At 53.1% G+C, this 22,490-nt stretch overlaps 1 protein-coding gene across 3 annotated transcripts; it reads right to left on the bottom strand.

The window, feature by feature from the left end:
• Positions 1–11,489: 11,489 nt before the first annotated feature.
• On the bottom strand, positions 11,490–21,816 carry PBXIP1 (PBX homeobox interacting protein 1). Of its 3 annotated transcripts, none has more exons than XM_006214673.4 (11): positions 21,732–21,816; positions 19,268–19,348; positions 17,412–17,538; positions 17,086–17,150; positions 16,847–17,012; positions 15,244–15,477; positions 15,102–15,125; positions 14,731–14,813; positions 14,496–14,627; positions 12,672–13,897; positions 11,490–12,121 (listed from the first exon to the last, which is right to left on the bottom strand). In XM_006214673.4, the coding sequence occupies exons 2-11, from the start codon at positions 19,316–19,318 to the stop codon at positions 12,040–12,042; spliced, it is 2,190 nt and encodes a 729-aa protein (XP_006214735.1). In that variant the 5' UTR covers positions 19,319–19,348; positions 21,732–21,816; the 3' UTR covers positions 11,490–12,039. The 3 variants fall into 3 exon arrangements, with proteins under 3 accessions (XP_006214735.1, XP_072802571.1, XP_072802570.1); XM_072946470.1 differs by having other exon boundaries at positions 19,268–19,383; positions 21,732–21,776; XM_072946469.1 differs by lacking the exon at positions 21,732–21,816 and adding an exon at positions 20,346–20,697.
• Between the last annotated feature and the right edge of the window lie 674 nt (positions 21,817–22,490).

The following is a 22,490-nucleotide window of genomic DNA, read 5'->3' as shown; positions in this document are numbered from 1 at the left end:
AGAACTCATTTAGAACAGTCCAACCCGCCCAGAAGCTGACGTGCAGCCACGCCTTCTTAGCTGACACGTGTGACGCATGGGGGGCGGGAACTGGACGCAACTGTTTTCCCCCTGGGGGGTGACGTTTTAAAATTTCCTAAGTGGACCTCACATTGCCTTCCACACGACCCTACAAACATTATGAAATAAAGAATAGGCGTGATCGCGTTGAAGGAGTTTTCAAAATTGCCTTTTTACCTGTGCATTTTAATGCATGTGCTAAAGCAATTCTGGATAGGCCCCACACTGAAATGGGTCTTTCTGGCGATGAACGGAGACAAGCACTCTGGGGTTGGGCCTGGTGATGTCATGCTGGGGGAGGGGCTTAATCACGCCAGCATTATTTGATTGTGAAACAGGTTTTCTAACTGGAGAGGCCACTAGAGTTCGACCCTTTAAGCCCAGCGAGAAAACACGTCGCTTTTCTAGCCGCAGCCTCAGAAGTTTTCGGAAGCAAGAAAGCTTGGAATCACATCAGTAGAATAGATTTAGAAAGGGGCTTTGGTGGGGAGGGTATAGCTCAAGTGGTAGAGCATATGCTTAGCATGCACGAGGTTCCAGATATAAAAAATAAATAAACCCAATTACCTCCACCTCATTAAAAAAAAAGGGGGGGGGAGTTGCTTTGAAGCCACTCCTGGACGAGATTACCTAGTTTTATCTGGAGTCCAGCTCTCAGCCAGGAGTTTAAAGGACAAATGTAAGGGGTGGTGTTTTGTCCCTTCCCTGAATTCCCAGTTCTGCCTCTGCCCCCAGCAGCTGACAGCCAGTCCCAGTTAAGAGGATTTGTCTTTAGCTATGACTTGCTGTCCTTTATTTCTCTGAGTTTGTCAAAACAGAGCCTGCAACCCATTACTGCATCCATTTTAACAAGCTATAAAGCCATGTAAAGAGAAGTGAGGTGTGAAGACCTACTCTGGGAGAAACCATTAGTTCTCTGAATATTGAAAAGATGGCACAGGAGAAGCTAAGGAAAATAGAATGGTCAATGGTCAGATGCAAAAAGAATGGACTTTGGGAAGGTCTTTTTTTCTTGTAAGCAACTCTGAAAGCACCACACTCATCGATGCACTTAGAATGCAGCATGGAGGGGGGTGTGAACCCAGCTATGACACTTCCCAGGAATGTGACCTTCAGCAAGTCACTCTGAGTTCATCATTGATAATGCCCACCTCACTGGGTTGCAATAAGAAGGAAATAAGGAAAATGCATGCTAAAGTACAGTCAAAAGGCGTTGTATATTCTCAAGTGTCATCCAAATATGGAGTGATTTATTCTGATCATTGTGTGATTTTAGACTTTATAATTCAACACAGGATCAGATTTCCCAGCTCACCTTCAACAAGTATCCGGGACTGAAAGCACCGATCCCACCTCTGCCAGCAGAGACCAAAAGGATTAACTGCGCTCATGCTCCCACTTCCCTGAGTCACCGCTAAGAAGTCAGAACTCCTCCCAGAGTTTCTTCCCTCACCTGGCCCAGCCTAACCCCTGCCCCTTCCCCTCACCCCTCCTAGAATGAAGCTCCCTGGAATTCCCAGTAATCACAGGATGTCCCCCATATCCCAGACTCTTCTCAGCAGCTCCCACCTGCTCCCACCTCAACTGAACCTCACTGTTCCCTACTACTCTCTCTAGGGGAGGCTTTTTATTTTCCCCCAGCCCTCAGGCCTCAGTATAGACTTGGTGTCTGTGGCCTCCCTCCCACACCATTTCAGCTTTCAGACCATGACTCCCCTGTTTCTTGGAAAACTCTGGCTCCTCTAAGACTCATACCACCTGGCTGAGCCACCTTTATCCTCTCCTCAGGGGATGACATCCTCAGGGTTGATGACCAGCAATCCTGAGTCACCTACTGAGACTCAGCCGCTGGCTCCCTGTCTTCTTTTCCACCCAGTTCCCATCACCATTCTCAGTGACTTCACTCTCTGCATAGATCAGCCCCTCCAACACCCTGACTGCTCAATGCCCTGGCCTCAGACGTCCAAAGGCTTTTTCGTCCTCTCCTCCTCAGACACCAGCTCCTGTGGTCACACCCTGGACGTCATCATCACCAGAAACCATTCACCCTGAACATTCACACACCTATCCACCCTACCTGCCAAGGTCACTTGCTCAGGGACTTCCCAGAGCGGTGCTGCCCTCCCAGGGCTGCCACCAGCCCATGAAACCCTTTATGTTACAGAACATCTGCTCTTCCTTCCACAACCAAAGGGAATATTAAACAAGCGAATATGTGTAGAAAGCTTTCCTAATTGTACAGGGCTGTACAAATATGAGGCACTATTTTTAGGGTAGAACAGGCCAGCCTAAAGGCTGGGATGCTGCTGAGGGCGAGGAAGGAAAGAGAGGAGGAGCAGGGGTGTCTGACAGGAGCAGAGACAGCCCAGGAAGGGAGTGGCCAGAGTTCTTGGAAACTGAGATTAGAAGCCAGAGATGCCAGGCACTCTGCCAAACACAACGTAGTGAATGGGAGAGAATGTTTGCAAATGATATAACCCATAAGGGTTAATATCCAACATATATAAACAGCTCAAACAACTCGACAACAAAAAAACCCCCAAACAACCCAATTAAAAATGGGCAGAAGAACTGACATTTTTCCAAAGAAGACATACAGATGGCCAACAGACACATGAAAAGATGCTCAAACTGCTAATCATCAGAGAAATGCAAATCAAAACCACCATGAGCTATCACCTCACATCTGTCAGAATGGCCATCATCAAAAAGGACACAAACAACAAATGTTGGCGAGGATATGGAGAAAAAGGAACACTTGTACACTGTTGGTGGGGATGTAAATTGGTGTAGCCACTATGAAAAACAGTATGGAGGTTTTTCAAAAGACTAAAAATAAAATTATCATATGACCCAGCAATTCCACTCCTGGGTATATATTCAAAAAAACTCCACTAATTTGAAGAGATACATACACTCCAATGTTCACAGCAGCATTATTTACAGTTGCCGAGATATGGAAGCAACCTAAGTGTCCATCGATAGATGACTAGATAAAGAAGATATGGTATATATGTACAATGGAATACTACTCAGCCATAAAAAAGAATGAAATTTTGCCATTTGCAGCAACATGGATGGACTTGGACGGTATGTCAAGTGAAACAATACAGAGAAAGACAAATACTTTATGATGTCACTTAGATGTGAAATTTTAAAAATATGACAAACTAGTAAATATAACAAAAGGGAAGCAGACTCAGATGTAGAGTACAAACTAGTGGTTACCTCCAGGGAGAGGAAATAGGGGAAGGGCCATATAGGGATTAAGGGGTACAAATTATTAATAAAATGAGCAATAAGGATGTATACAACAACATAGAGAATATAGCCAATATTTTATAATACTATAAATGGAGTATAACCTTTAAAAATAATGGGTTGTTTGTTAAAAATAAATAAATAAAATCAGAGCCCTGATGAAGGAGGAGCTGGGCTTTGTCAGTGCTGCTACAACTCTGCCCAGGCAGCGGGAGTCCTGAGCAGGCGGTACCAAGCTCTGCCCCTCCAGAGCAAGTCTGTCCCACAGTGGAACTAGATGCCACCCTAACTCAGGGACTCCACAAATTACCCATTTTTTTAAAGAGGTACTGGGGATTGAACCCAGGACCTTGTGCGTGCTAAGCATGTGCTCTACCACTGAGCTATCCCCTCACCCCCAGCCCCTACCAATTACCCTTGCTTCAGCTCTTTGTTTGTGGTTCCAGTTTATCTTCCCGTAGTCACTGCCCAGCTGAACCAAGCGTTCCCCTCTACCAGTGTCCTCAGTGTAAACGTGACCTGTGAATCAGTCCTTGCATGTTTGACGACCACAGCTTCGGGGGTAATGGAGCTTGGAAGACGCGGGACAGGATTGGGTAGGGGCTGTAACGAAGCAGTATAACACGGTGAGAGAAGAGGCGAAGTCTGAGCCTTTGAGAAACTGATGGGAGAGAAGTCTACTTATATGTTCATTCATTTCATTCATTCATTCATTCAACATGTATTTAAATGTCTAAAATGTACCAAGTACTACTAGAGACGCACCAGTAAACCAAACAGAGCCTACTCTCAAAGAGCATTTATTCTCATGGGAGACAGGCAATTTCAAGACAGCTTAAAAAATGGAGCACGAGATCAATATCTTGTAATAACTTATAATGAAAAAGAATATGGAAACAAATATATGTATGACAGAAACATGGTGCTGTACGCTAGAGATTGACACAACATTGTAAACTGACTACACTTCAATTAAAAACAGAAAAGGAGTGTGCGAGCTCAGTGATAGAGCGCATGCTTAACATGCATGAGGTCCTGGGTTCAATCCCCAGTACCTCCATTTAATAAATAAATAAATGAATAAACATAGTTACCCCTCCAAAAAAATTTTTTTTCTGAATGGAGCATGAGAGACTTCATCTCAAAATTGGAGAGGGAAAATTGATATAAACGAACACTTGCAGGATGCTCTGATATAGGGTAAAAATGGCTCTAATGGCGCATCTTCTTGTTGTCCCCTCTGCCTGAAACACGCTTCCGAACTTTTTCACTGTGAAACAAACCCCAACTTGTACTTCAACACTTGGCTCGCCTTGCCTCCTCCAGGGAGCCTTCCCTGCCCCCCCTACGCCATCTGACTTAGATGGTTGTTTTCTATGCTCCTGATACACCCTGTGCTCACCCCTCTCATAGCATCTTAGACTACACTGTAATTGTCCATGTACTCATTTCTCTCCCCACAGATAGCTAATAGTTAATATTTATTGAACGTTTACTATGTGCCAGAACTTTTCTCAATCATATGACATAAACACTACTATTCCTCCTTAAAGATGAGACAACTGAGGCTCAAAATTAAGAGATTTGCCCAGGTATTCATCAAATAGATTATTGCACATATGCCCCCGCCCCCAACCTGGGATCCCACTCCAGAGAGAAGAGGCAAAATAACTTCCAAACAAACAACAGAAGAAGTTGACACTTAGGATCCCACTTCGCTCATGAACTGCCTTCTGCAAATTCTCTTAAGTACCAAGTGAGGGTGAAGCTAGAGGAAAACAGAACGTAAGGCCAGCTCTGACTTGGTCGGGTTCTCTAGCCTTAAGAAACGCCGCAGGCAGATGTCCCTGAAGGTGAGAGGCTCTTCCCTGGAGGGGGTACAGGGGGATGGGGGAGCATCGAACCTCCCACCGGACAGTGGGCCCCCTCCAGCAGATCAATGGAAAGTTGGATTCTCCTGTTCAGTCCTTGGTCTACAAATTATTTCCATCATTATAAGGCAGAGATTTTACCTTCATTTTTATGGCTGAGGAAACTGAGGTAATTCAATGAGTATTGTGCATCCAAGGTAACATTTGAGCAATCTGTAAATTAAAATCAATTTAGATAAAGACATGCCTCTAGTGTTGGAAGAGCATTTACTATAGTCTGTAAGTACTTTTTCTTTTTTAATGAAGGCACTGGGTATTGAATCCAGGACCTCATGCGTGCTAAGCATGCGCTCTACCACTGAGCTATACCCACCTCCCCCATAAATACTTTTAACTTCACACTCTTGTTTTATCACATCCATAATGTAGGCAAAGCAAGGATCCTCCCATTTTTAAAAGAAACAGTCTCCAAAAATTGAACTAATGTACCCAAGGATGATGGCTACATCTCAATCTGGAATACAATGAGACAACAGTGATTTTTTTTTTAATGAAGATTCATGATTTCAAGAAATAGTTTTATTTTTCCATTAGCTTATTTTGTAGTGAATGTAAGCCTTGGAGCTGGAGAATGAATCCCATTTCAACTACTATTAAAGAATGATTTGTAAATTTCATCTTACTGTTATTTAACAATCTGAGTGACAGAGTTGATGTTCATACTTTGAAAAGGAGATTGAGAGACTTGCCTCAAAGTCAGGAGCTCTAAGAGGTGGAGCCGGGTCTGTGTGGCCCCAAAGCCGGCGTTTCCCGACCAGGGCGGCCTCCTGGACCCGCAGCCCAGCCGCGGGCAGGCAGCCAGCTCCTTCCCTGTGTTTCTCCCCCACACACTGTACTTAGCCTCACCAGGCTGCTGGAAAGCACATCAAGGGACACCAGCCCCCGGTCAGGCACAGGGTAAGAGCTCTGTAAGAGCAAATGAATGGGGGCTCTGTCGGGGAGAGTTAAGGGCCCGGATTCACTCCTGAAGCCAGAAGGGCCCTCTGTGAGTATTCTCAAGGCTGAGGACTCATCACCCCACACCCCGTTGCTCTGATTCCAGGGCAGCTCCTGGAGGCCCCTCTCTCGCTCCCAGCCCAGTCCTCGGCCCGGCGGGCCCCTGTACCTCCCGCTGCTCCCCCCCCCCGTGGCCACCGCTAGACGTCTCTGCAGAAGGAGCCACGAGCCAAGTCACTTCTCTGGAACAGCAGACGAAGACCTGTCTTGTAGTGAGAGGCTCCTCCAGACCTGATCTCAGAGCCTAAATTCCAAGCATGAAAAGCCAGAGAGAGGAGGGGTGGGGAGGCAGGAGGAAAGGGAACCCTTAGTAAGGGGTGAGCAGCCCTGGGCGCTGGTCTCCACTCTGTCCCTAGCAAGCTTTGTGTCCTTGGACAAGTCACTTCCCCCTCTAGGCCTCGGTTTCCCTCTGAACAAGAGGTGGCATCCAGGCTTGTAAGGGGCCCTTCCAGGACTGGCCTCCTCCTACCCACAAGCTGGGCCCAATCAGGTGGCAGCCGGTGGCCAGAGAGGAAATGCCTCCAAGGCCAGGTGCCCCAAGTAGCTGAAGTAGGGGGCACACAGGCCCAGAGGAGAGGAGTCGGCTAAAGAGACCCACAGATGGGAGAGAGCTCAGATATTGCTTCCAAGCCTTGGGTCCGCTCTGGAGGGGAGAGGGGCAAGCAGCAGGAGCACACATTTCAAAAGTCCACTGGCGTCCTAAGGGCTGTCTGGGGGCCAGTCTACCTCCACTGTCACTGTCCAGCCACAGTAGGACCTTAGGCAAGTCCCCTCCTCTCTCTCTCTGTTTCTTCATCCGCGTAAAATAGAGAGATTTATGGCCTTTCCGTTTTTAAGGTCTACTCCTCAGTGAGATTAAAAAATAGGGAAAACAGATAAACAACAAGGTCCTACTGTACACAGGGAACTATATTCAATACCTTGTAGTGGCTACAATGAAAAGGAATATATATGTATAAATGAATCACTATGCTGCTCGCCAGAAATCAACTCAACATTGTAAATCAACTATACAATTAAATAAATAAATAAACAAACAAACAAAATTTTAAGGTAGGGAAGGGCTCTGAGTTCAGGGCCCTCAGAGATAAGAGGGGTGGCCTGCGCTGGTCCCTCCCTACAAAGCTGCCTCTGTGAGGGCCCAAGGCCACATTCCAGATGAGCAAGAATTTATGGTGGGTCTGTTTGGCCCACAGGTGACTGAGCTTCCAAAGGGAGAGCCATCTAACACTTCCCTCTCCACAGCACAGGGCTTCAGGTTCCTGCCCCAGCCTGCCCCGGCCTGATGACCTGGCCCTTTGACTTTGGAAAAGGTCTCAGTGATGACCTCAGTGGAAAAGTCACTCCCCTCTGCTGGGTGCCTCCCCTCAGATTCAGTAAAGGTAAATGTACTAACAGCTGGTAAGAATTCCCCCAAAGGGGCCCTGCCCTGGAAAGGAATTTGGAGTGGGGCAGGGGGCAGTGGGGGCAGGAGGGACATGAGGACTGGGAGGTGGGGACATGCAACTTGGCAGAGCAGAGGGGTGATCTGCGGGGAGGCTGGCTCTATCCCTGTCCCATCTCCTGCACAGTCAAGCCCAGAGGCCCCCCGTCCCTCTTTCCCCAGCCCATCCCACCCCCACCCCACCCCCACAAAGCAGCTTGGGCCTTTCCTCCTCCTTTCCCAGCACGGCATCGCATGAGGATGCAGTCATCCACCTGTCATGAGACTGGGAAGCTCAGTGTGCCCTTGACTCCTCCCTCTCCCTTGTCCTTGTCCCACCCCAGGCCAGTCCATTCTGATTCACTGCTCTAAATCAGGCCTGTCATCTCTCTCTTGAGTCGATGGCTGACACCTCCTAACTACCCCCAATTTCACATCTCCATGCCGCCCTTCCCCCCGGCCGGCTGCACTGCCTCCGTGTGGATCCTCCTCTTCATGCCCCCTACCCATCAAAGGCCTTCAGTGGCACCCCTCCCCATTTCCTATAGTAAAGCTCCCCCTTAGACTTGCAGGCAGGCCTGTGGGAGAATTTGCACCCTTACAGGAACCTGAGTGTCACCATCTGACAAGACTGTTCCACCCTCCCCTAGGGCCTCACCTTTGCCCAGTCTGAAATCCCCTCCAGCATCACCAGTCCTATTATCCTTCAAGGTCCAGCTCAAAGGCCACCCCACCCTCCTCTTCACCTCCTCGGCTGACTCCTCCCTGGCACTATTAAGAGAATACTTTTTAAACTCTGCTCTGTGTTAAACTAATCCAGTTAGCTTCAGGGACAATGACTGGGGTCCCCACAGCACCTAGCACAGTGCTGGGACTTGAATGCGGGTTAGCATCTTTTCGTCTTTTCCCTGCCAGCTCCTGCTGCAGGGGTTGGGGACCAATATCCTCTCCTCCTGTATCAGTAACTCACAGAGGCCTCGGCTTCCCCTTAGAGGTTAAATGAAATAAAAATAACTAAAAAATTGTAACAGTACTCTACAGTTTGAAAAGCCTTTTCCTTTGTCTTAGGGTGACTCATTTCACAACCACCTATGAGGGGCTATCTACAGCCTCACTTCAGTGATGAGAAAAAGCGAGGAGGCTGCAGGTGGGCAGCGGTGGAGAACTGAGACTAGGTTTTCTGACTGGAAGTTTGCCCAGGACACAGGTCTAATTAGAAGAGACCTGGCCTGGGTCTCCACCTGGCCCAGGATAAAGAGAAAAAGGTGAGCGGGGAAGGGGTCTGCTTTGCTTCTGTGTGGGCAGGGCATGTCCTGGAAGCCAAGGGCTGCCAAAGAGATGGGCAGCAACCTTAAGGGAAGGCCTGCAGGGGAGGGAAAGAGAATCAGACAACTCACCAAGAATTAGTGACAAGGGGCTTCTGTGGCTCAGAGGGCTGAGTGGTGAGAATGCAGGAGCAGGATCTATGTTGTCTGGGTTTAGGGCAATGACCCCCCCCTCGACCCTGCGGTGTCCCTTCTAGACCCTCTTGGAGCGTGTGAAGCATGAAGGGATCAGGAACATCTGTGGCCCAGAATGAGACAGGCAGGGTGGTGGGGGAGACGTCCCTGCGTCAGGATGGCCCTGGGAGGTTCCCATGGCAACAGTCAGCCACTTCAGCATCTGTCCTTGTGCCCAGCAGAGGGGGCTGGGAGAGGTTCTCAAAAGGAACACATGCCTCGGACCCTCAGGGAGCTTACGGGACGGTACAGGTCTGAAGGTGACCACCACCACCACCCTTGTCCCCCAGGATGGGCAGGAGGGAAAGGCTGGGGCCTGGAGGACCTGAGGAGGCAGACAGATGAGGAAGATCCTGGAGGAGGTAAAGGGTGGAGGGGGCATCAGTGAGAGAAGGCTGAGCTGAGGACAATGGAAAAAGGGGTGAGGCTGAAGAATGAGGGGCAGGGATGGGGGAGGAACGGCAAGTTGGGGGACAGCTAGGAAATACATTTGGGGGACTGGCCAAAGGAAGCAGAATTTTTCCACTTGAGAGGGGAAGGCCCAAGAGAGCCACCCTCAACTCCAGTGACTTCCCCCAAGGCACCCGGAAGCTGAGCTCTTGGCTGGGGGAGTTCCCAGAGGAAAGGGCAGAAAAGCCAAGTGCTCAAAATACCAAGTACTTAAACTAGACCAGACCCTGGAGGCCAAGAAGGGCTGTGTGACAGAGTCCCACGGGGCTACCCACAGGCTCCCCCTACCCCTACACAGCCAGAAGCTGTCCCCCGGCCCTGTGGCAAGGAGGGAGTGCTGTCCCCCAGCCTCAACCTCCAGAGGCTTGTCTCCACATGCCAGTTCTATGACCAGAGAGCATCCTATGATCCGGGCCTTGGGGTTCCCCTTCTTTACCAGTGCTGCTGTGGGGGCATGGATGCGATGGAGGCAGCGGCTTCATGACCTGCAGTGGGTATGAGGATCACCTACCAAGGGCGCGAGAGAGGGTAGTCAGAACAGCCAGTGTCCCTGGTGTCCTCACCCCTCCCCAGCATACCCCTTGAGTTCTTGGCTTTTTCTCCCTGATTCAGCAGTTTCAGAAACCTCCAGCTCAGCGTATTACTTCCTGAGTGGCTAAGAAAGAGGAGGGGGCTTGGGGGGACTTCCTAGCCTCCTTGAGAGTTCGTTATGCAAATGAAGGAAATGGGCCCTCGAAATGAAACTGAGAAGCCCCAAGCGGCCCACACCCTCTGGGAACCCAGGGGACCAGTCTGTGTCCTGTCCCCTGAGCCCAGCTCCCCTTCCCAGGTCGCTGAATCCTGATCCCTCTGCTGGACACCCAAGTTTACCAGTCAGCTGCTCAGGCAGCATAAATTTTGAGCACCTGCAGAAGGCCAGCACCATAGACTAAATGTTTGTTAAATGAGTGGACCTTGTTCCATCCCCAGCCTGCCCCGCCCCGCCCCACGCCACCCTCCCCAGCTGAATTAAATGAGCTGGTGCACTTAAAGCCCTTTAACAGCGAGTGGCCCAACAGTCACAGTGTTACAGAAGCACTGTCAATTATAGTCCCCTTCTGGGCAGGCGCCCTCAGCTTTACTAACACATTCCTCTGATCTGGCCTGAAGTCACACTGTCCTGTCCCCTATACTCCCAAGGGAATTTCCAGGCCAATCAAGAGGCCCAGTCAGGAAGAACTTCCTAAAGAGTAGCCGAGGGGGAGCTAGGTCTTCCTAGGAGAGCTAGCCCGAGAGCAGGCCCTAGTCAGTGGGGATGGGGGTGTCCAAGATTTGGAGCACCAAGCAGTGGGGGGCGGCGAGGTCTGCAGTAAATGTGGAGCCAGGGCGCCACCTAGTGGTTTGCTCACCTTCCCAACCCAGAAGCCCGGTTGCCGGGGGGAGGGGGGGTTGTGCCGGCATGGGTCCCTTTCCTCCCTCCTCCACATGCTGAAGGGAGTGAATAGCTTTTCAGTGCCAAATACGGGACAGGCATTTTGTTTACACTGCTTTATTTAATCTCTTCCCCAGCCCCTCAATCTCCTTTTTTGAAGATTAGAAGCCCAAGTCTCCCAGAGATTAACTTACCCAAGATCACTCAGCCTGGATTTGAGCCCAAGGCTCCGACTCCCAAACCCACTCGCATATTTCCACATCTCCCAGGGGTGCGGCCAAGGCAGCTGTGAGCAAAATGGGGAGTTCTAGCCCAGGGGGCCTGAGGTTTGCTGGGAGGGTGAGGTGAGGGGGAGAGGAGTATATGGGAGAATGCGAGTACCAGCGCCCACGAGATGGTGGGTGTGGGTGTCCGCTGTGCTTAGGAACAGCCCCAAGTGACAGAGCCCCCACCCAATGTCACAGCTCCAATAGCATTTTATTGGGATCTGAGTCTATAGTTCACATGGGGAGGTGAGGCCACAAAAGGAGCAGGGCTAAAAAGGGGACTTCATCTCCTGGGGACAGCTCCTTCCAAATCTAACAAAACCCCAGGGAAAACCCTCATGCTGGGCCTCCAGCCAGCAAGGCTAGTCAAACCCCAGGGGGCACAGGGCAGTGCGTGCAGCCAAGGGGCCACTCTGGGGCCCCCACACACACAAGAGGAGGAAAGCACTTTGGCTTCAGAGTCAGAATTGCCTCCACACCCCTACCTCCACTGCACCCCACGAAAAAACAGGATTTTCTCCCATCCCCCTTCACATTGGCATGACACAATCAGGCTGCAAGGGTCACGGCCCAGGGCCCTGAGCATTTGCATACATTTGCATAGATAGCAAGGCAGGTCCAGCTAAGGCCTTTTTCTAGAGAAAGTGGTATCAGTGCAGGGCTGTGAAGGATATCCAAGGACACCAAACCAGCCAGGGGAGGTGGCAGTTTAACGGTTCCCAGGGGACAGATAAGCAGGGCCTCAGCCCCGGCGGTGGTGGCTGTGCTCCTCCCTGGGCCCCACAACTCTGGGGTTCCGCAAATGTTTGTCCTTCTTCCCAGACCTGTGGGGAGACATGGGGTGGGGGCAGGGAGAGGCCTTTAGAGGACAATGCCATGTGATGAGAAGGGGCTCCCAGAGGAGAGGGGACCCTATTTCTCCTAAGGCAGGTGACATAGGCAGCCACCACCAATAATCATTTTGGGGGGAGGGGAGTGTGGCCAGACCTGGTCTCCCAGGATGAAAGCCCCAGTTGGGCAGGCAGGAAGGTGGGAAGCAATCTCCCTTACCACCCCTTCCCTCCCGCCCTCCACTGCCCCTGGCCATGGGGATACAGGCAGGACAGGACAGAAAAATGGGGTAGGGGAGGGGGAGGAATTCCCCCAGCCCAAAAGGGGACTCCCCAGGACCACTCTGGGGTGAGCACAGGCGGCTTCCTGCCCTCAAGGGACGACAGGAAAGTATTGGCTGTGGGGGGAGGGGAGACCTAAAAGCAGAGAGAAAAACCTCAAACTGCAGACCTCTCCTCAGGACCCTGGCTCCTTCACATCCCCACCCCCCACTCCCTGCCTCCTATTCTGTCCCACCCACCTAACTTCCCCACAGTTGCCCACCTCTTCTTCAGTGCTTTGTCCCCAAAGAAGTGGCCGAAGATGAAGTCCTCAAAGTCATCCACCTCATCGTCATCACCTGTCTGTCTCACTGCCACCTCCTCCAGGCTGTCTTCCAAGGCGTCTACAAAGTCCCGGAAGCGAAGGCGGTCGTGGCGGAAGATACCATCCTCACCAAAGTAAGCAGGAGAGAAGGGTAGCTCCTTGCTCAGCTGCCCAGCCCAGGGCAGCCGCGCCAGGTAGGTCCTCAGCAGAGAGGCTAGCTCCTGTTGCCGCACTGGGGCGAGCTCCATGCCAAAGAAGTCCAGGCCCTCCTGCCGGGCACACTCGTGCACACCTGAGCAGCCCTGGGGTGCCCGGTACTTGTGCCTCGACAGCTCTGCCCAGAGTGGTAGGGGGTCATGCCCATCTTTAGCCCCTTCCTTCCACCGAGGGTGCTTCTGCCTTTCTCTGGAGGAGTGGGACCCCCCACTTTTCCTGGGGGGCTCCTTGGAACCCTGTCGCTTGCCATCCTTGCTGGCCCACTCCTCCACCCTTGGCTTGCCCTCCTTCCACCTCCCTGCCAACTCCCTGTCCTCTTCACCCGCCCAGCTCTTCTTTTCCCGGCCAGTTTCCTCCTTCTTAAGTTTCCAACGCTCAGTCTTCCGGTCCCCTTGCCCATCCCACCTCTTTTCCTTTCCACTCCGCTCCCTGGAACTCTGGAAGTGAGGTTCCTGACGCCAGGCCTCTGAAGCATTGGCAGAGATCCCAGGGCGCTGGCCCCAGTTCTCCAGGCCCTGCAGCTTCTGGGCCAGCCTGTGGCCCAGCTCAGCCAGGCCAGCATGGGCTGGGTCCCCTCGGCCTGCATCCCTCAAGCTCCGCTCCAGGTCCTGCTGCACAGAACTCAGCAGCCGCCGCTGCCTCTCCAACTCTTGCCTTAGCACCTGGGCCTCAGCCTCCAGCCGTTCCTTCTGCTCCAGGAAGCCAGGGCTCGGCTCCTGCCCCCTGAGGCCCTGCTCCTTGGTGGCCTTGCCACCCTGTGGGCCTTTGCCCCAGTGGAGGCACACCCCATCTGTGCCCCGGACACAGCCAGCCTCCAGCCCCTGCAGCTGGGCCCGCAGCTGCTGCAGCTCTGACTCCAGGGCCCGCTGGGAGGCCTCGCCCTGCTGTAGAGCCCCTCGGAGCCGGGCATTCTCCTCTTCCAGCCCTTTGGGCTGATGCATCAGGCTCTGAAGCTCTTCCTTCTGGGCCTGGAATTAGGGGTAGGGAGGAAGTGCACAAGGAGGGGTCCTTGTCAGGATAAGCCCAGTGCCTTCTACCTTAATTTCATTCTGTTGCAGTGGGCAGGCGGCCCAAGCCCCTTTATGGCCCAGGACACTCAAGAGGATTTGGTTCTCGTCCTTCCTATCCCCACCCTTCACTTCAGTTTCTATGGTGTTTTATAAGCACACACTTCTCTGATTCACCTAAAGACAGCCAAGATGTGGCTCTCGGCCTATGTCCACCTCCCATACCCAGAGCAGACATTGTTAATTGATCACAGCACCTCTTTCCCATTGAGCCTTGGTATGTTGTTCAATCCCTCCCCCTCACAATGCTCCAGGCAGACCATGCCAATCAAGCAGAGGTGGCATGCCACGTGAAACAGGTATGCCAGTCCTGGCCTAAACCTGAGCATGTGGGATGTGAACAGAGAAGAACTAGAAAGATGACTTGACTATAGTGGGAAAGGGAGAGGGTCAAGGTATGTGGATGAACAGTGGAAACTTCTTTTAGGGAAGGACACTAGGACAGACACCTGGCCTAGGAAGGGCTGGCCTAGCCCACCCACCTCCTGCTCGTGCCCACCTGCAGCTGGGCCTGCAAGAGCCGGATGTCCTGGTTCTCCTTGGCCAGCTTGTCCAGCAGAAGGGCCATGTTCTGCAGGCTGGGGACACTGTCAGGGGGCGCTGAGGCCTGCAGCTGCTGCCTTAGCTCATCCTGAGGGCAAAGGAGCCAGTCACCCCCACCCCGCCCCACAACCCTGGTAGCCCTGGATCTCCCGCACCAGGCACCACACACCAATGGAGACAGTCACACATGCCTGCCCATCTCCCGCAGCCTCCAGCCTCTCAGTAGCCGACCCGGGATCTGGGAAGACCTGCAGGTCCACTTCCTCCATGGGTCCTGTGGGAAAGTGCAATCTTGAAACTGGCCCCAAGGCATATAAACCCCTCTCCTCCCCCCACCCACACACCCACAGTCACTCTCCTGCCCTGGACCGACTCTATGGCTGAGAGGTCCAGTGACGTAAAGGGCCAAGGGTCACCCTGAATAGCTGACAAGGCCTACAACTGAGCAAAATGTGTACAGCCCCCAGCATCCCTACTCCTGACCCAGGGAACTGCCCCCATCAGCCTCCCTCAGGGCTGGAAGGGGACGGACACAAACCAGCCAGGGCCTGTCCCCACTCACCACTTTCAGACTCTGAGAGGCCACCTGAAAATGGAGACAGAGGGGTCTGTCAGGCCCTCAGAAAAAGGGGTGGAGCAGGGCGAAAATGCAGCAGGAGGTGCCAGAGAAGGGGCTCAAGGCCCCAGCAGCAGCAACTACTCACCAGAGAAGAGGAGGATCCCCAGGCCCAGCAGCGCCAGGGCCCCAAGGAGACACATGTTGAGGGAGATGCCCAGCTCCCCGCCTGCACCCTCGCCCCTGGCCTGGTCCTTAACCCCGACGGGGGCCACGGGCTGAGGAGTGCTGGGCTCCCGGCCCCGCCGTCTCCGCAGACCCCCCACATCCACGTCGGTGTCATCCTCACTGGTAGAGCAGTGGGCCTCCTCCCTGATCCAAGCTGGAGGAAGGGATGGGGACAGGGCAGTAAGGAAACTGGAGAGATGGGACATACAGAAAGACAGAAAGAGAGGGAAGAACGGGAGGTCTCCAGCCCTGACTGCAGAGGGGGCACGTGGAGACCCTTCCCATGTCTGTCTGGGCCAGTGGCCACCCCTGCCTGGTCTGGAGGTGAGAGACCAGCCCTTTCAACCTAAAAACTGCAAGAGCAGCTTTCATCCTAAAAGGGTCCTCCTTCCTGAAGCTCCTGCAGCTGCTCCCCTGTCCCAGTCCTGTCCAAACCCTGGCTCTTCCTGGCCCTCAAGGCGGAGGTCTCCCTGGCACCATTCCTGGTTTTCTGCTCTTCTCATTGCACCTACCCCGCTGGCTTCCTCCCACGGCAGACGGAGCCCCAGCCCGTAACTCCCAACCTGGCCTCCCTAGAGCTCCAGGCCTGGAGGTCTGACTGCCTACTGGCCACTCCCACCTTGGTGTCCCTCAGGGGCCACTTAACACACGGCCCTCCAAACTGGGGGTCTTCTGGTGGTCCCCCAATCCTGGGCAAGGTGCCACTGCTGCCATCTGGCCAACCTCAGCCTCAGACAATGCGACGGTTCAACAGGTAAACATCTCAGGTCTCATGCCTCGTAGCTGCCTTCCTTCAGGGCTGACTGCTGCAGCTGTCCCCTAAATGGCCCCAGCCCCTGGCCTCCCCCTCCAGCCCGTCACCTTCAACAGAGATGGATTCATACACCCCTCTGACACAAGACATGGATGCAGCCTCCTCAGCGCAGGACAGGGGCCCCATCCCTTTGTTGATGCTGCATCCTTGGCCTCGAATGTTCTCTTCTTCCTACCCTACCTACCAAAAGCCTACTCTTTCCTCAAGGCTTCACCCAAATGTCACCTTCAGTGTGAACCTTTCCCCAACTGTCCCTGACTCTCGCTCCCCCTTTACCTGTCCCCTGACGCAACCACCCTCCCCCTCCTGTGAGAGCACCTAAATTACACCTCCTTTTTGCACCCCTCATAGGTCTGACTTGCATCTTGGCTCAGTCTAGCCTGCCTCTTACACAGGCCATAAACCCAACCTCCCTCCGCAGAGATGACACATGGAAAGGACTCAGGGAATGAGAGGTGAATCTAGAGGCAAGAAAAGAGGAGGCCCCATCGCAGAGAGTAAAGAGTTGACCAGACCTAGGTCCTGTGACTTGCCAGCTGTGTGACCTTGGTCAAGTCACTTAACCTGAGCCTCAGTGTCCTCAGGGGTGGTGGTTAGGATTCACTGACACAACTTAAAGAGGGTACCAGGCTACTGAGTCCCAGGGTGATATCTACTTCTGCTCCCACACCTTCTAGAAGGACATGGCAGAGAGAAGGAGGATCCTCACCTGTTTTGGGGGATGAGGCCAGGCTGTCGGGGGGACTCTCATCCTCCAGGTCCTGTGTGTCTGGTCCCAGGTCTACCACGACAGGGGTCTCCTCCAAGTCTCCCTGGGCCTCTGTGTCTTCTGGGCCAGGCGGCTCCATTCCACAACCATCACCATCCAGAATGCCCTGATGCAGACACAGACATGAGCAGCTCCTGGCCCTCCTCATTTCCCTCCCTCCCCACAGTGAAGGTCCTCACCTTGGCCTCAGTCTCCTCTGGCAGAATGGGCCCAGATGGGGAGCTCTCACTCTGTAACTCTGTCTCTGTGCAGGAGAAGAGGGTCAAGAAAACACTACAGTACCCCCCCCCCCCCAGCGGAACCTTCTACACGGCCCTCTGGCTCCCGCAGGCCTCCACCAAGTTGGAAGGGCAGGGGAAAGTCAGGATAGAACAAGGGAAGGAGGTTTTAAACTGAGATAAATGCAGGGAATAAAACCAACCAGCCTCCCTCTCCTTGAGGAAACTGGACAACCCCAGAACATGGGGGAGAGGTGGCTGCAACCCCCCCTCAGCAGGGCTGTTACCTTCTCCATCCAAGGTCCCAGCTAATTCTTCAGCAGCTACCTTGGAGGGGCTCCGAGGGGCCTGGGGAGGTCTCTCAGATTCTGGGCCCATCCTGGATTCTGGGCCCAGGGTCTCCACAGGCAGGCTCTGGGGGACGGGGCACAAGCAGAAGGGCTGCTCCAGAGGAAGGACGGCCAGATGAAACCAAGAGCACGGGGTGCTCTACTGGGGTGCCTGGAGCCAGCTGCACCGCTCAGGGACCCCAACTCACATCTCGCAAAAGTGCGATACATTCAGTAGTGGGATGTTCCAAAGTGGGGAGGGGGCAGGGGCAGCTGGCGCGGCGATACCTCTGCTCCGTGTAGTATCTGGCCATTCCCTAACCTCACCTGCTGCTCTGAGGAACTTTCAGAGGCCAAGTTTCTATTAAACGAAGAAGCACCCCTGGACCAAGGCCCTGGACCACTGTACAAACCTGGTGCCCCTACCTCCCCAGAGAAGCCGGCTACAGCCTGGATTTTCCTCCCAAGTGACAAGCTCAGTTATCAGTTGGAAGGTGGGAGGACGGCCAGAGAACGACATCCCCCAGATGCCTAAGGATCTCAGTCATGACCCCCGCGGGCTTCCCTACAGTGACCCTCACAACGGGCCACCCATGCCAGTTACGTCTTCCAAGCTTTTCTGGCCTTTCCCACTCCCTATACCCTATCTCACAGAAGCTGACAGAGCCCAACTCATCCCAGCCTCAGCCAGCCTGTCTCCCACAGTGTTCTCGGCCCTGCCGTCCAGCTGCGGCCTCTCCTTTCTCTGCACATCCCCCTCGGTGTGCCCACCCTGCACCCACCACCCCAACTCATCCCACCTGTGGCTCCCGCTCTCCTTCCAAGAATAATTCTTGACTTGATAACTTAGTTTGTAACTTCTTTACAATTTTCAAGCCACTTTTTTCTCACGGCCCCTCCTACCCGTCAGAAATCATGACTCCTCCTTTACAGGGGAAGACAAGCGGGTAAAGCAGCTTGCCCCAGGTCCCCCAGCTGTCAGTAAAGGCACTCCAACAGGAGTCCAGGGCTCTGGCTGGGAGTCTGGTGTCCATCCTCTGTCCACAAGCCCCAGTCCGTGTGTCCTGCTCCAGCGTCACCCTGAGGGCAGCTCCCTTACTCCCAACCGGCACCCAAATTCAACATGTCTAATTTGAGCTCCGCACCTTCTTCCTCCTGGTGGTTCTAACATACCAAGCCCTTGACAAACTGCTCCAGCCACCCAGTCCCCATTCTGCCAGCCCCCTTCTCAGTGGCTTCAGAGGAACAGGAGTCCACTGGTTCCTGTCCCACCAAATACCACCTGGACGGCAGGACCTTCAAAAAAGCTCTCCCCTTGTTCCAACCCCGGCCACACAGTGGCTGCACCCTCTGCTCAAGGCACTGGCTGTCCTGACGCCCTCTAACTCAGCGCCCTTCAGTGATTTCCCATCAGGAGGAGGCCCAAATGCCTGAGCCAGGCCCTTCAGGCCTCTTTCAGAGGTTCCCAGGCTTTGGCCAAATCTCTCTTCAACACTGTCTCCACCTCATCCAGCGGAAGTCCTCAGGCTCCCCCATCGTGGCTGCCCCACTGTTGCCTTAGAACTTTTGCTCATGCGTGTCTCCCCACCAGAATTTCTTCTCTACTTCTCACAGCTGACCCTGGTGGTTCCCTTCTTTCAAGGCATGGTCTTAGTCCCAATACCTGACTCGCCTTCTTCCTGACACTACAGTTCCTCTCATAGCCAGCTGGAGGTGATGCAGGTGACCACCAAGACCAAGGGGAGAGACTCAGAAAGCAGCCCCGCCTCGCAGGAAACCCCATTCCATATGGTTTCCAGGCCTGCTTTTCCTACCTCTGCGCCGGCAAGCACCCAGCTGTGGTCTGAGTCTGGGCAGGAGGCCATAGTTGTCCCGGAGGCTGCTGAGGCTGCCGCCTGCAGAGAAAGGCTCTCTTAAGGATCCCAGCTCCCTTCAGGAGAGACAGGATACAGACAGCAGCCTTAGCCGGATGCCAAGGTTTAAGGGCTGGGCAGTAGCTTCCAGAACCAACTTGGTTCCAGTCCTTCTGACCCCAACACCTCAACTCCTCAGCAGTATTTGCCTTGCAAATCAGAACCTGCCAACAGCCACGGGGAAGCTGGCCTCTCTCAGGGACCAAAAGGGCCCTCTGGAAACTGGGAAACTGAACTGACCTTGAAAGGTCAGAGAAGCATAGGACTGGAAAAGCTTTGGGAAAACATCCAGGCCAATTCCTTCACGTTACAGTCAGGGGAAAATGAAGGCCAGAAAGGTGACTGACGACTTGCCGAAGATGAACGGCTCGTAAGAAGAGTGAGGAACAACCCAGCCCTCCCTTCACCACCCTAGGCTCCCCCACAACCACCACCTCCTCCCCCGGGGCCTGGAGGAGAAGACTCGAAGGTCTTCAGTCCTACGTCTCCCACCCACCCACCCACCCACTCACCATGAGTCCTATGTAGGGTCTAGTTCAGGGGTTCTGTACACTGGCTGCACAATGGAATCACCTAAGATTCTGATTGGTTCAAGGGTCAGGATCAGACATGGGTCTTTTTTAAAGCCTCCCAGATGATTCTCATGTGCAGCCAGGGTTGAGAAGGGCTGGCATAGCTTAGATTCTTCTGAATATACCTTTAGTAAATCTCCTTATCACTCTCACGCTCCATTCTAAATTCTGTTTCCGTTCTTAGTAACCTCCAGAATTTCATCGTAGGAAACTTGAAGGTGACTGGGAAAAGGGATTTCTGGCAACTATCATAAATAAAGCACTTTACAGTTTGCAAAGCATGGACAAACATCAGGGCTATGGTCCTGCCCACTGCTAATCTGCTCTGACTTGGCTAGGTGAAGAGGGGGAAGTCATTCCAGCTTCCAAAGCCTGACACAAGGTGGGATAAGGAGAGAGGGACCTACCCTTCCATCTATGGCCAAGACGGTCCCCTCAGGCTGGCAGCTGGGATCTGTCATAGAGGTGGAGGGATAGATGAGCTAACTCTAGGCCTAGAGTCTTAGATTGTGATCCTTTAGAGGAGGATAAATGACTGCTTGCTGAGGAGATAGAAGGGTGGCAAGTAGAAAAGGGTTCTGTAAGGAAACCCTGGGAAAACGAAGTGAGGCTTGGGAAGAAGTGTGATAGTTCTGCCTTGAAAACCACCACGCTGCTCCCCTGTTTAAGCTGGTGTGAGTCCTACACGGCACTCTAATAACCTTCTGCAGCCCTTGTTAATCAAGATCCAAGCCCAGGACAGATGAAAGACATCTCCCAGTGTCTTCCCCAATACCCATGCCTCCCAGACACATGCACCCATCCCACAAGAAGCCAGGAGAACAGCTGCAGTGACCTTCCCCTACCATGTCCAGAAGAACACCCCTGGCCAGCTCCTACAGGTATCCATAGAACCATCACTTGTGCAGCCCTCTGGGCTCAGGCCCCTCCCCCACCGTTCTGTCATCTTCCCATCCCCACTTGCTGCGTGTGACTCTTAACAGGTGGTGGCAGGAAGGAAGTAGCAGCAGCTTGGGCCGAAGTCCTTGTTTATCCCTAGCTGTGTGCAGCCTGCTCAGGTCCTCCAGAACCAGGCACCATGGCAACCAGGGTGATGTCAGACCCACTATCTCCGTGGAAACCAGCAAGGGCATTTGGGTCAACAAAGACAAACACTTCTGAGACCCAAACAGGAGACCGTCTGGAACCCTTGGACCTCAGGGTTCCAAACTCTGGTTGGTACCTCTCTCTTGGTTGGCTTCACCCAAGATTCCAAAAGATCTCCCTGTCCTCCCAAGCCAGCATCGCTCTTCCTTATTAGGAAGTTCCTTCTGCTATCTAATCTCCACCCTTCCCGGCTGTGTTTTCAGCTTTCTTTCTTCTCATCGCCCTCTTGGAAGAAAACCCATCTCCACCCCCTCCCCACTACTCCCTCTCTTTTCATTCAGGCAGGATTCAACAAAAACATCTAGCAACGATTGTCAGGGACTTGTGTTATTTCTAAAAAAAACAGCCAAAGGGGGAGCTCTCCCACTCTGTACAAAGCCGGCAAGTCTCTTCAGGCTAATTTCAACCCCTCTAAGAGTTGTTCCCCAAAACCTCTAAAGCAAAGGACCTAGGGACACAAAAACTTGCCTGGGAGACCCCGAGCAAGTTCCTGTTTTGGAAACGTCCGCCCATGCTCTCCTTTTCCCCGACCCAGAAGTGACAAACAGATTCCCCGTGGAGCTCAATCCTTTTGAGCTCTGCCCTTCCTCTCCTCTATCCTTCCTCTCACAGGGATTTGGGTGGCCCCTTCCCCGCTAGGGCATTACCTGACTTAGCTCTTGCTTCAGTCTTCAGCTGAACTTGTTGCTGCCTCCCCGGCTTTGCGGCCTCAGAAAGGAAGGTCACGTGACCAGGGACTGACCAATGGAAAATCAACTTCCCTGAGGGGGCGGAAACTTTTGGCCAATAAGAGCTGGACTTGCGAGCTAGAGGGAGAGGGTGGGTACCTGCAGAGCCTCTAAACTTGGACTTAACCCCCACCTCCGGTGGAAGGCTAGGGTTCCAGCAAACTGAGTTTTGGGTCATCTCCCCTCCTTTTCACTCTCTAAACAATTTCTGGCGGGAAGATCCAAAACTAAGGCAAAGGCTGGCATCTCCAGAAACAACAGGGACACGGGACCAGGTTGGTCCCAGGACAGACAGAGACAGCTGCAGGATGGGGGAGGGGAGAGTGGCAAATTGTGGGTTGGAAATAGCCCTTCTGTCAGTCTCCTCACCCTGCTCCGATGCTGATTGTTTAAGGATACTGCTTTTTTTTTTTTTTAAGGAAGCGGGGAGGGGGCCTGAAAAGTATCCAAAAATGAAATCAGCTAGACCAGGGGCAGCCCCTTCCCCTACCCTTGGGGCTACACTTGACCCCTAACCCATACAACTGGGGAGTGGGGGTGGGCGGGCACTAAACCCAGAAGCACTGATAGCAATTGTCTCCCTGAAGTCTTGGAACCGGAGCTCTACCTTGGCTCCAGGCCTGGCCCAGGAATGTGCTCCGAAAGGAAACTAGTTTCTCACAGCGGGGACATAGTGGG

This window comes from Vicugna pacos, chromosome 21 (genome assembly GCF_048564905.1).
Source record: "Vicugna pacos chromosome 21, VicPac4, whole genome shotgun sequence".
Taxonomy (NCBI): domain Eukaryota; kingdom Metazoa; phylum Chordata; class Mammalia; order Artiodactyla; family Camelidae; genus Vicugna; species Vicugna pacos.
Note: the sequence above shows the minus strand (reverse complement) of the source record. Positions and strands in the feature narration are given on the sequence as shown.

Coding starts and splice junctions, on each gene's coding strand:
- PBXIP1 (XM_072946469.1), bottom strand. CDS start 20,399: ATGACAGATCCCAGCTGCCAGCCTGAGGGGACCGTCTTGGCCATAGAT. Junction 17,013..17,085: donor CAGAGGAGACTGAGGCCAAG/GTGAGGACCTTC, acceptor TGTCTGCATCAG/GGCATTCTGGATGGTGATGG. Junction 15,478..16,846: donor GGCCTCATCCCCCAAAACAG/GTGAGGATCCTC, acceptor CCCTTCCTCCAG/CTTGGATCAGGGAGGAGGCC.